Below are 13,834 nucleotides of genomic sequence, written 5' to 3'. Positions count from 1 at the left end.
GAAGATGATAGCTAAATCAGGGATTAATCCGAGAATTGAAGCTAAAAAGAGATTATAGAGAGAATATAGAAGAGATAAACTTGAGATATTATTCATGAATGAATGCTTACACCAGTAATGCTTGGTTTTATAGCTAACAATCCCACTTGACAGCTGTAACTAACTCTCTAACCGATTAACTACCTATGTGACTTGAGCTACAGTAATAGATGCAATGAACAGTAAAAACAAAATTTTGAATTCTACTACAATTTAACTACTTCTAACTAATTTGTTGATTCCAGCTGTGCTTTACTTCATTTTCAGTTTCCCAACTTGTATCAATACCCTTCCCTTAAAGAAAATCCTTGTCCTCAAGGATTAAAGGAAGGAAACCTCAGCAGTAACTCGGAAGTATATTCCCATGTAGCTTGTGTTGCATCAACTCCAGTCCATTGCACCAAGACTTGCTCTACAGCCTTGTTTCCCCGTTTGACCAATCTATTATCTAACACCCTCTCTGGAATAGGGCAATAAGGACTAGAAAGATGTATGACAGACAGATGAGTGAAACTCTGAGGTAAGGCATAACACCTCTTTAGTTGAGAGACATGGAAGGTAGGGTGAATGAGAACATCACTAGGCAGTAAGAGCTTATAAGCAACAACTCCGATCTTGTCTTCAACTATATAGAGGCCATAATACTTAGCAGCAAGTTTGTTAAAAGGCCTGGCAGCCACTAAAACTTGTTTGTAAGGTTGCAATTTCAGATAAACCCAAGCACCTACTTCAAAGGACCTATCTGATCTATGCTTGTTGGCAATGTCTTGCATTCTTTGTTGAGCCCTGATAATATGGAACTTTTAGCAACTGAATAACAACCTCTCTAGCCTCCAAACTTCTGTCTACCATCTCTGCAGCATTTTCACCCACTAAGTAAGGTAGATGAATGGGAAGTTTTTGACCATATAAAGCTTCATAAGGTGTGCATTTGATAGTGGTGTGATAGGTAGTATTGTACCACCACTCAGCCAGGGAGAGATGATTAGCCCATTCTCTTGGACAATCAGAGCAAAAACATCTCAAGTAAGTCTCTAAGGTCCTGTTGACCACCTCAGTTTGGCCAGCAGTTTGAGGGTGGCAAGCAGTAGATCTCTGAAGTTGTACACCTTGCAAGGTGAATAATTCTTGCCAAAAAGCACTTACGAGGACTGGATCTCTGTCATTAGTCATGGTAACAGGTAATCCATGTAGTTTAAAGATATTATCCATGAAGCATTTAGCAACTGACTGAGTTGTGTATGGGGGTTGCAGACCTAAGAAGTGACTGTATTTGGTGAGTTTGTCTACCACCACCAAGATGACATCTTTACCTTGGGATTTAGGCAGACCTTCAATAAAATCTAAGCAAATATTAGTTTATACACCTTCAGGGACAGGTAGAGGTTGCAAATACCCTGGAGAAGCAGCTGCATCATACTTATGTCTTTGTCAAACATCACACTGATTGATGAACCTCCTCACATCTGCAGTAAGTGTTTTCCAATAGAAGTGGGATTGTAACCTCCATATAGTAGCATCTATGCCTGAGTGTCCACCTTGTAGAGTACTATGCCACAAATAAATAATGTCAATCTTCAACTATTGATCATCACCTATCAGTAACCTTCCTTTCCATCTAAGTTGGCCACCATACCAAGTGTAGGATTTAAAAGGTTGTGTCTGAACTTTCTGTATAATCACCTGCAATGCAGGATCCACTTCCCAAGATGCCTTAATATTCATGTACAATTCATCATGTGGAGTGAGTAATGAGATGGCTAATAATTCAGCATCAGGCATTCTTGACAATGCATCAGCAACACTATTCTCAGAGCTTTTTTTGTACTCAATACTAAAATCAAAAGCCATTAGTTTGGATATACCAGCAATCTGGAAATCAGTGTGAATTGGTTGATCAAGCAGGTGTTTCAAGGCCTTTTGGTCAGTTCTTACTATAAAATGGTTATGCAACAAGTAGTGTGACCATTTGGTAACTGCAAAAATGAAAGCAAGCAGTTCTCTGTCATATACAGACATAACTTGATGTTTAGGAGCTAAGGACTTGCTTATATAAGCAATGGGGTGTCCTTGTTGCATTAACACAACTCCAATTCCTCTGCCACTAGCATCCGTCTCCACAATAAAAGGTAAGGAATAGGTAGGCAAGGCTAACACTGGAGTAGAAACCAATGCCTGTTTTAGTGTACTAAAAGCCTCATAAGTTTGTTCAGACCAATGGAACCCTTCCTTCTTCAACATATCATAAAGGGGTCTGCATATAATTCCAAAACCATGTATAAACCTCCTGTAGTAGCCTGCAAGTCCTAAGAATCCTCTTAATTAGTAGGCATAGACCAATTCTGAACAGCTATAATCTTTCTAGGATCAGTTGAAACTCCCTTTGCACTGATGAAATGGCCTAAATACTCCACCTTAGTCACTCCAACGGCACACTTAGACATCTTAGCATACAACCGGTACTGTTTCATTAGTTCAAACACAACATGAATATGAACCAAGTGGTCAACCAATGATTTACTGTAGATTAAGATGTCATCAAAAACACCAATACTGACTTATCTTAATAACGGTTTGAAAACTGCATTCATAAGTCCTTGAAAGGAAGATGGAGCATTGGTTAAACCAAAAGGCATAACCAAAAACTCATAATGGCCTTCATGAGTTTTGAAAGCTATCTTATGAGTGTCTTCTTCAGCCATTCTCAACTGATGATACCCTGCTCTAAGATCTTTGAGAATATAATAGCACCCCCTAATTCATCCAACAAGTCTTCAATCATGGGAATTGGGATTTTGTCTTTAATAGTTAACTGATTGAGACTTCTATAATCAACACAAAGTCTCCAAGACTCATTTTTTTTTCCACCAACACCACAGGAGAAGCATATGGGCTAGAACTATGTTGAATAACCCTTTGATCCATCATCTCCTGTACCAATTTCTCAATAATATCCTTCTTAAATGCAGGATATTTGTAAGGTCTCTTACTAACAGGAATTGCTGATTCCATCAATGGAATTTTGTGATCAAATGTACCTCTATGAGGTGGTGAGGTGCTAGGCAGTTCAAAAATACAAGCAAATTATTCTAATAAGGGCTTCAATTCTTGTAACAAGTTAGTACCTGGAGTGACTTGAATATTGCAACAATTTACTTCATTTACTGCTGGGTTGGTTACTGTCATCATGAACATTTGAGCTTCTTGGCTTTCCTTCTTGATTAGGGACTTAGCCTTAGAAGCTCTTATGTGTACTCCAGCTCCTCTTAACACGTGCTTCTTTCCTTGATACCTGAATTCAATGGACTTATTTTGGAAGTCAAATAAGATTCTTCCCAATGTAGTTAACCACTGAACCCTCAATACAATGTCAACATTTCCTAGTGGTAAGATTAGGAAATCAGATGAAAATGTAGTGCCTTGTAAAAGCCAAGTGAGATCCTTACATACTGATGCAGTCTGCACTTTTCTGCCATGTGCTACACTAATAGACTGCTCATGAATAGGAGAAGTTTTACATTGCAATTTTGTGGCTACCTCTTGATCAATAAAGTTGTGTGCGCTTCCTGTGTCAATTAAGACCTGCTAGGGTCTCTTTTTATGATACCCTGTGACCCTAAGTGTTTGATATCCCGTCACTCTTGTAAGAGCTTGTAGTGATATAGCCATGAACTCATCTGCTTCACTAGTCACAATAGGGACTGATTCTTGTACTTCAGCTAGCTCCATGTCCCCTTCTTTTACTTCTTCTACCTCCACCATATACAACTGTTTATTACTTCTACAATTGTGCCCTTGTACATATTTCTCATCACAAAAAAAACAAAGTCCTTTTACCCTCTTCTCATCCATTTCTATTGTCGATAGCCTTTTACCAGGAATTTAGCTACCTCCAATTTGCTTTTGTTCAAATGGTTGCTTATAAGTGGAATTGGATGCAAGGTTGTAAGAAGGTTTCTAGGTATACACAGGCTTAACCACTGCAGGAGTAGGTAATAATCCACTACTATTCTTATAAGGTACCTTCAAACCCCATGACTGAGCTTGTGCTTCAAACACCTCTTCTTGTAGCCTAGCTACCTTATAAGTCTGCATCAGTGTTTTAGGACCTTGTATTCTAACAGCCTTATTTAGTGCTAGAGTTAAACCCCTAGGAAGCAGCTGATAGCATTTTCATTTGACAACTTAGCCCTAGTCAGAAGTTTATCAAATTCTGCCTGATCCTCCCTTACACTACCAGTCTGTCTCAAGTTCTTTAGGACTTCCATTAGATCCTCAAATCCATCTCCAAACTTCTCATTTAAGGCTATGACATATTCATTCTAAGTAGGATCCACTATAGAATTCCTGCATCTCATATATGCTCCATGCCAGGCTATGGCCTCATCATCAAAATGGATGGAAGCTACCTTAACCCTCTGCTCAAAAGGTACTTCATCCATGGAAAAAAACCGGTCGACCTTATATAACCAAGTCCTTAAATCTTGGCCTGAAAATCTAGGAAATTCAAGTCGAGAATACTTTGTAAAGTAATTACCATGTGAATTTGAGTTGTGATGACCTTCCTTGGGCCTTTCCTCTTGCTGCAGCTCCATTGAACCAGCCCTTCCATTAGTGGATTCTGCCCTTTTTGGTTCTCTTCCTTTCCCTTTCTGCGTCGTTGATCCCAATGCTTCACAAATCTCTAACAATTCTTTATCAGTCTGTTGATTTTTTACATTCATATTCAACATTCCTTCCATTAACTGCTGCAGCTGATCTTGAATTTGTGTCAATTTATCATCCATTTCTTCCCCAGATTTATCTTGACCTTTACTTCTCACCATTATTATTCCAAGAACCTACAAGCTTTGATACCAATTGATGCACTTAAAGGAAATCGCAACTGAAAATTGTTAATCTAGGAGCTATGCTCGAAGAAGATGATAGCTAAATCAGGGATTAATCCGAGAATTGAAGCTTAAAAAGAGATTATAGAGAGAATATAGAAGAGATAAACTTGAGATATTATTTATGAATGAATGCTTACACCAGTAATGCTTGGTTTTATAGCTAACAATCCCACTTGATAGCTGTAACTAACTCTCTAACCGATTAACTACCTATGTGACTTGAGCTACAGTAATAGCTGCAATGAACAGTAAAAACAAAATTTTGAATTCTAATACAGTTTAACTACTTCTAACTAATTTATTGATTCCAGCTGTGCTTCACTTCATTTTCAGTTCCCCAACTTGTATCACATCAATTGTTCACTTCTCACTTTTCCGATCTTAACTATGAATCTATGATCAACTATTCGCTTTTTGCTATTTTGAACTATCATTTTTTTTTTTTAGAGTTTCACGCTCCACTATCAACTGTTCACTTTTCCTACTAAACTATCATGTGTTCGGGAGTTCCTACTTGAACTACCATGTCTTTACGAGTTTCACACTCCAACTACAGTGGGGGAGTCAGGATTTTCGCTAAGGGGGTTCATAAGTGAATATAAAAACTAATCGAAGGGGGTTCGATATATAATATATATTCATAAAAAATATTTTTAACCATGTATATATTACATAATTTTCGCCGAAGGGGGTTCGGACGAACCCCCTAAACATAGTGTAGATCCGCCATTGTCCAACTATCAAGGCTTCACTTTTTCACTTTTCCTAATAAAACTACGATCAACCGTTCACTTTTCTATTTCGAAGCTAATTCGGTCAGCTATAAGTTGTTTCTCTTAGTAGTCTTACCTACTTAGAACTATCACTATAGGCTAACTATTAGTTGTTCTCTTTTCCTGCTTGAATTATCATTATCTACCTATTTAAACACACCATTACTTTAATTAGGTGTATTTTAATACATAGTTAGTGATATTTTAAATAAGAAAAGTAACCTAGTTGGGATGAACTAAATCTGATTTGTATCGAGAAATTTTTATGCTTAGACAAATTTAGAAACAAGCATTAAACACATCTATGGCCTATCAGACATGTCATTTTTTTTTTCATTTACATATATATTGTAAAAAAAATGGAATAACAGAAACAAATATAGTTAAAAATAATACTATGACCAGCCATGGCTCTGTATCACTTCATTTAGCATGTTTTAAAGTACGACTTTCTTTTTACTCTTTCTATTTTAGTTTATTTGTCTTATTTTCCTTTTTATTCCGTTTCATGAAAAATTTCTCTGTTCTTTTTTGAAAACTTTTTATTCTAACTTTCCACGTAATTTGTTTTAAAAAAACAAGGTTAAAGAGCATTATGATACATTCCGCATATCTTTAAACCACAAGATTTCAAGTCATTTCTTTTATCTTTTTAAACTTCGTACCGAGTTAAAATCAGATAAATAAATTGAAACGGGGGAGTATTTGATTTATTTGTCATCAAACAATTTTATATCTTGAAATTAGACTAATGCATAAAACTAATAAATTCTTAGTTTTTCAACACTTTCTACATGATCACTTGATCACTACATGAAATGATACTAATATACACTACTAGCAATACAAAGTCTATAGAATTTCACTTTGGAGATTTAATTTACTACCATAGCTTTCCTTAGGATTCCGAAAAATGTATGGCGGTTCTTCTTTATGATGACCGGCATATCTATGATTCTTTTCTCGCGGATGAAGCAGCAGATATCTGTCCGTAGAACCTATAACACTTTCTGGAGATTTAATTTACTATCATAGCTTCCTTTGGCCTTCCCAATAGTGTTAAAACTGTAGCAGATATATGCCTTGATGATAATCCAGCTGCTTCAATTTGATCTACTGGTGCACCATGATCAATGTATCTATCTGGAAGTACCATTGACCTCAACTGCAAAAATTCAAGATTTAAAATTTTAAAAATTAAAACAAAATTTTTTTATAATCGTAGACGTGATTGGTATGACGTAAGTCATTTTCCATAAACCTAAAAAAAAATAAAAAATCTAGTGTTCGGTTGGTGAATGAAAGATATTTTTCACAAAAAGTATATATATCTCCCTTCTATTTCATTTTATACCGTACTTTCCTTTTCAGTCTGCTTAAAACAAGAATGCTGTGTTTTATGTTTAGTAACTCTTTTAACTCCAACATCCCACGTTGCATGTTTGAGATCATAAGATTCAAAGGATATTTTGGTACTTCAAATACATCGTTAGTTTAAGTAATCTTACTTTCTTAAACTCTGATGTCCCGTTAACTAAGACACATTAAATGAAACGGAGGGAGTAATATTAGCAAATTAGAGAGTGTATTGATGAAAATGAGCGCCTAAAAGTTAAGATTGTAGTAAGGAAAATGACTTCCGCCCATAAGCGAGGGAAGTCAAGATTGTAGTAAGGAAAATGACTTCCGCCCATAAGCGAGGGGAGTCAAGATTGTAGTAAGGAAAATGACTTCCGTCCATAAGCGAGGGAAGCCATTTTCCTTCTTATGATGGAAAATATTTCGTTGCAATATTTTTTCTGATAACCAAACACAAGAAAACGACTCTCATGGAAAACATTTTCATGAAAAACGACTTTCTGTCGTAACAAATACAAGTTTCGTAGTGATGTTTACCTTAAGTTGTCCATCCAAGATGCTGTTAAGGCTTAAGAAATGAGACACATGTGAGCAAAATCCTCCGATCGATCCTTCTTCAACAGTGATCAGGATTTCATGTTCTTTGGCTAATGTCCTAATAAGATCAGCATCCAGTGGTTTGCAGAACCTAGCGTCAGCTACTGTTACTCTTACATTATGTGTTTGCAAAATGTCTGCAGCTCCCAAACATTGTTGTACTATAGAACCATATCCCAGAATGGCAACTCTTTCACCTTCTCTCAGTATTCTTCCCTTACCAACCTGTCGATATTACAATACAAACATAAACGTCAACATAATTGAAGAGTCCATTTTGTTAGTTGATTGAAAGTAGCTGATAAAAACATCGTGTTAAAACTGATGTAATAAACAAGCGTTTACGTGTTTGGATAAAGTGTTGAAGTTGATGTATAGACAATAAAGTTGCTGATGAATATTTTTTATATCAAATGACTAGAATTCCATCAATTTTTGCTAAAACTAAAAGTTTTTAACAAATATCAAGGAGAAGGACAAAGGGCGAAAATGATGGTGAAAATCTCGGTCAAATGGAAGGTGCTTGGAAGTGAAAAGATGTAAAACCAGAAGGTGAGTGTGACCAGCTTATAGCGTTTGTAAGATTTTGGCTTATAAGCGCTTTTTGTGTTTATCAAGCACGTAGAAAAGCAAAAAAGTGCTTATAAGGCGGCTTGATCAGCTTATGAGCTTTTACGCACACGCTTTTAGGCACTTTTTATTGTGATGTTACTAGAGGTGAATTGGTATAGATTTGTACCTCAATTGGTATTCCCTTATTGTTAAGAGGAAGAACTGCACCAATTCCATTTCCTCTCGGAAATCTGAAACAGCTAGGCCTATCATCAATAGCTGCTGCTGTTGCAACCATGTGCATTAGCTCTGCTTCGTCCGATGGAGCCATGACTACCATATTAGGCAAACAAGCCATGTATGCCACATCGAATGCTCCACAATGTGTCGGACCATCTGCACCAACCAAACCAGCTCGGTCCATTGCAAACCGGACAGGTAACTTCTGAAGATCCACATCGTGCACCACCTTTTTACAATCACACAATGTGTTAGTACAACAATCCGAAAATGCAAAGCTTACATTGTACTGTATTATGTCGTTAGTTACCTGATCATAGCCTCGTTGTAAGAACGAGGAGTAGATAGCACAGAACGGTTTTAGACCTTCTGTAGCTAAACCAGCTGCAAAGGTAACTGCATGTTGCTCAGCAATGCCAACGTCAAAACAACGTTGGGGGAAATGTTTCTGGAAATAATTGAGGCCAGTTCCACCACCCATTGCAGCATGTATAGCTACAATCTTGTCATCAACTTCAGCTTCTTTTATCAGTGATTCAGCAAAGTATTGAGTATATGAAAGCGTTGGCGACTTGACCTTAAATTGCTTTCCTGTTTTCGGATCAAACTGTACCACCCCTGGAAAATCCCAAACAAACAAATTTCAGTTTTTCCGAATTTTACAACCTATAGTCGTTTTATTTGTCTTCCTTACCATGCATTTTATCAGCTGCTGCTTCAGCAGGAGGATAGCCTTTTCCTTTCTCCGTTATAACGTGAATTAGAACTGGCCCCGGTGCAGGCATTGATTTTACCTTCTCTAAAATAGTAACCAAGTCTTCGATATTGTGTCCGTCAACTGGTCCAATATAATATAATCCTAGCTGCTCGAAGAGAGTGGAACCAGAAGCACTAATCATTCCCCTTGCATATTCATCTACTTTAGCAGCAACTTCATGTGCTTGAGGTCCAATTTGCTTTGTTATAGTCTGGAAAAAAACACAAGAAACATCGTTAATAATTAATGTATACGCGTAATTGCAGTCCTTAAATAACACTAAACGGAAAAATAAGAATCCAATATACCTTTGCAGCTTCGCGAAGTTGTCTGAATTTACGACTAGCTTGGAGTTTGCTTAAGGCACTGCTGAGGGCTCCAACTGGAGTTGCAGGGCCGTCTAAGGTTGCGGTTGGTAAAGAAACTTGTTCATTGTCATTCAATATGACGATCATATTTGAGTCGAGGAATCCTGCATTATTCATGGCCTCATATGCTTGTCCTGCAGTCATGGCTCCGTCTCCGATTACAGAAATGACATGGTTGTCTTTGCCCAAAAGATCACGAGCAACCGCCATGCCTGCAACACATCATTGAACTTTAAACTCCTAATGAACTTGGGATTAGTCAACCTTTTCTTCAAGTGAAAGTATGTAAGAACCCACAGACCGTTGAAAGTTAAAAAAGGGCAGCCTGGTGCACTAAAGCTACCGCTATGCGCGGTGTCCGGGGAAGGGCCCCACCACAAGGGTGTATCGTACGCATTCTTACCGTGCATTTCTGCCAAAGGCTATTTCCAAGGCTTGAACCCGTGACGTCCTGGCCACATGGCAGCAACTTTACCAGTTACTCCAAAAAGGGATTCGTTGTGAAGAGAAAATCTCACATTGGAATGGGACACGAAAGTTAGGGACCACACAAGGCATTCAACTGTTGCAGAGCGGACAATACTTTGACAGTTGAACTTGAACCGTTACAAAGTTATGTAACGAGACTGAAAAGGGATTCATTAACTCATTTTCCAAGTGGAAGTTCGTAAACACCGATAGACCACTGACAGTTGAACTCAAAAGGGAAATCACTTCAAAGCTTGCCTTAAACAAATCTTATATTACGATGAAAGGGGAAAGTAAAGAGACCATATAAGGCGGCTAGAGCGGACAATACTTTGACAGTGGAACCAGAACCATTACGAATATAAAGGGATTGAAAATATTACCAAGACCAGCAGAGATGCTTGTTGAACTATGCCCTGCACCAAAAGCATCATAAACACTTTCATCCCTTTTAGGAAAAGGTGCTAGCCCTGAAGTCTTTCTCATCGTATGCATTTTCGACCTCCTTCCTGTCAAGATCTTGTGTGCATATGCCTACAAAAAAATTTTAGCGTCCGCTTCAATTTCCACTATATATACAACAACAACATACCGAGTGAAATCCCACAAGTGGGGGTCCAGGGAGGGTAGAGTAGAGTGTACGCGGACCTTACCTCTACCTTGTGGAGGTAGAGAGGCTGTTTCCGCGCTCGGCAATTTCCACTATATATACAACAACAACATACCCAGTGAAATCCCACAAGTGGGGGTCTGGGGAGGGTAGAGAGTACACAAACCTTACCCCTACCTCGTGGAGGTAGAGAGGCTGTTTCCGAAGGACCCTCGGCAATTTCCACTATATATAAAATTATGGAATTATCTATTCACCTGATGACCAACATCCCATATAATTTTATCCTCAGGAGCGTTGAAAACATGATGCAAAGCAACAGTTAAATCGACAACACCTAAACTCGAACTCAAATGGCCTCCTGTCTTTGCCACTGAATACACAATCTCTGCTCTTAGTTCTGCAGCTAACTGTTCGAGATCCTGTTTTTTCGAAACAAAAACGCACACAAAAAATTGATTAAACAATCCGAAAAATGAATTACAAGCCTTAATTTTTATTTGCTTGATTAGGAATTTACCAGTTTGGATAGATTCTTCATATGTTTTGGATAATTCACTGTATCCAAAAATGGTGTAGGTGGTTTTTCTCCTGAAAAATCAATCTGCAAACTATCTGTTTCTTTGTTTCTTACTATCTTCCCACCGATTTCATCTGAGCCATTCGCCGAAGCTTTTACAAGAAACTGAAACAAGAACACATTAACATTAGTCGCGCCAGCGCGTTAAAGATAACAGATGGCTACGCCAGAAATGCTACAAAGATCATAACTTTTACAAGAAACTCAAATGAGAGCTACAAAAGGTCATAAAAGGGCAGCCTGGTGAACTAAAGCTCCCGCAATGCGCGGGGGCCGTGGAAGGGCCAGACCACAAGGGTATATGGTACGTAATCTTATCTTGCATTTCTGCAAGAGGCTATTTTTACAGCTTGAACCCGTGACCTCCTGGTCGCATTACAACAACTTTACCAGTTACGTCTAGGTTCCCCTCAAAAGCTACAATCTTATACAAGAAAGTGAAAAAAGGACATTTGAAGTTTAGTCGGACGGGTGAGTTTCAGATATCAGATGATTATATTGAAAAAGCTACTCCCTCATCACAAAGTATAAAAGTAAATTATTCTTAAAACTCCATGCCGGTCAAACTATATACAGATTTAGAACATTGCAAAGTCGTACAATCAAACTATACATCACATAAATTAGGACGGAGCGAGTACAAATTAAAAGATCAAACTTTACATATGCATTTATAAAAAAACTGAAAACAAGGATATTCAAGATTAATTAGGATAAGTGCATTCCAGATACCACATGATTATATTATATCAGAAAAGCTTTAAAAATAAAATAATCATAACTTTACATAACTTTACAACAAACTTAAACAAAGCCATTCCAAAAATTGTCATGCCAGTGAATTCCAGATATCATAAAAAGGCAGCCAAGTGCACTAAAGCTCCCGCTATACGCAGGGTCGAGGAAGGGCCTAACCACAAGGATCTATTGTACGCAGCCTTGCCTCACATTTCTGTCATGATCACATGGCAACAAACTTTACCAGTTACTCAAAGGCTCCCCTTCCACATACCATATGAATAAAAGAAAACAGGCAAAATCATACTAGAAAATCAACAAAAAAACCACAACTCAACATGAAAAAACACAAAAGAAATCCAAGAAAATCAAATGGGGTATCTTATATACTCACTTTTTTCCTAGTTAAGTTGTGAAAGTTCCCACTATACACAGGGTCAGGGGAAGGGTCCGACCACAAGGATATGTTATACGCAGACTGACCTCACATTTGTGCCATGATTACATGGCAACAACTTTACCAGTTACTCCACGACTCCCCTTCCACATACCATATGTTTAAAAAAATAAAGAAAACAGGCAAAATCATACTAGAAAATCAACCAAAAAAATCACAGCTCAACATGAAAAAACACAGACGAAATCCAAGAAAATCAAATGGGGTGTCTTATATACTCACTTTTTTCCTAGTTAAGTTGCGAAAGCTCCCGCTATACACAGGGGAAGGGGAAGGGTCCGACCACAAGGATATGTTATACGAAGACTGAGCTCACATTTCTGCCGTGATCACATGGCAACAACTTTACCTGACTCCCCTTCCACATACCATATGAATAAAAGAAAACAGGCAAAATCATACTAGAAAATCAACAAAAAAAAACACAACTTAACATGAAAAAACACAAAAAAAATTCAAGAAAATCAAATGGGGTATCTTATATACTCACTTTTTTCCTAGTAAAGTTGTGAAATCTTGGAGTTGTCAAGTATGGAGAAGTGGGGTGCTGGTTGATTCTGAATACAGGACCTGAAGAAACTGCCATGTTTGTATGATGATGAAAATGAACAAGTATAAAAAATAATAGTTAGGAAGGTGACTGAATTTTTGGTTGGACACAAGAAGAGAGTGGGGGACAGAATTTATAGTTAGCACAACTAAGAAGAGCACACCACCTTCCATAAAATAAAAATATTCCCTCCTCAGTTTTAATTTGTTTATCTTACTCACTTTATTTTATTTTAATTAATTGCTGTTGACTTGACACGATATTTTTCTAAAAAAAAATATTTGAAACTAACCTTATCAATCATATTTTGAAAATTTAAATTTGACTACTAATATATTACGTAGTCATTTAGTGAATAGTGATAGATTTTTTTTTTTTTAGTAACAAGGAAGAGCACCACTTTCCATAAATAAAAATACTCCGTCCATTTTAATTTATTTATTTTACTCACTCTTTTATTTTATTTTACTTGATTAATATTGATATAAACATTTGAAACTAATTATATTTTGAAAATATAAATCTAATTACTAATACATTATGTAGTCCTTCAATGATAGAGTATTTTAGTAACAAGGAAGAACACTATCTTCCTTAAATAAAAATACTCGCACCATTTTAATTTATTTATCTTGCTCACTTCATTTTATTTTACTTGATTGATGTTGACTTGGCACGCTATTTTCTTTGAAAAAGCATTTGAAACTAACCTTATTAATTATATTTTGAAAATCTAAATTTGACGACAATTATATTACGTAGTCATTCAGTGGTAGATTTTTTTTAGTAACAAGGAAGAGCACCACTTTCCACAAATAAAAATACTCTCTCCATTTTAATTTATTTATCTTACT

The 13,834-nt window shown here is 37.0% G+C and overlaps 1 protein-coding gene across 1 annotated transcript; it reads right to left on the bottom strand.

Moving 5' to 3' along the window:
- Positions 1-6,388: 6,388 nt before the first annotated feature.
- On the bottom strand, positions 6,389-13,181 carry LOC107850768 (probable 1-deoxy-D-xylulose-5-phosphate synthase 2, chloroplastic). Its single transcript, XM_047400612.1, has 10 exons — positions 12,921-13,181; positions 11,176-11,340; positions 10,913-11,077; positions 10,429-10,579; positions 9,518-9,789; positions 9,147-9,420; positions 8,763-9,070; positions 8,400-8,681; positions 7,601-7,885; positions 6,389-6,869 (listed from the first exon to the last, which is right to left on the bottom strand). The coding sequence occupies exons 1-10, from the start codon at positions 13,014-13,016 to the stop codon at positions 6,723-6,725; spliced, it is 2,145 nt and encodes a 714-aa protein (XP_047256568.1). The 5' UTR covers positions 13,017-13,181; the 3' UTR covers positions 6,389-6,722.
- Positions 13,182-13,834: the final 653 nt, after the last annotated feature.

This window comes from Capsicum annuum, chromosome 12 (assembly GCF_002878395.1).
Source record: "Capsicum annuum cultivar UCD-10X-F1 chromosome 12, UCD10Xv1.1, whole genome shotgun sequence".
NCBI classification, from domain to species: Eukaryota; Viridiplantae; Streptophyta; class Magnoliopsida; order Solanales; family Solanaceae; genus Capsicum; species Capsicum annuum.
The sequence above is the reverse complement of the archived record's forward strand: the minus strand, read 5'-3'. Positions and strand labels throughout refer to the sequence as shown.

Excerpts from the sequence above, each read along its gene's own strand:
- LOC107850768 (XM_047400612.1), bottom strand. The coding sequence starts at position 13,016 with ATGGCAGTTTCTTCAGGTCCTGTATTCAGAATCAACCAGCACCCCACT. Across the intron at positions 9,421-9,517 it reads AACTTCGCGAAGCTGCAAAG|ACTATAACAAAGCAAATTGG; the intron begins GTATATTGGATT and ends GTTTTTTTCCAG. Across the intron at positions 9,071-9,146 it reads AGCAGCTGATAAAATGCATG|GGGTGGTACAGTTTGATCCG; the intron begins GTAAGGAAGACA and ends GGGATTTTCCAG.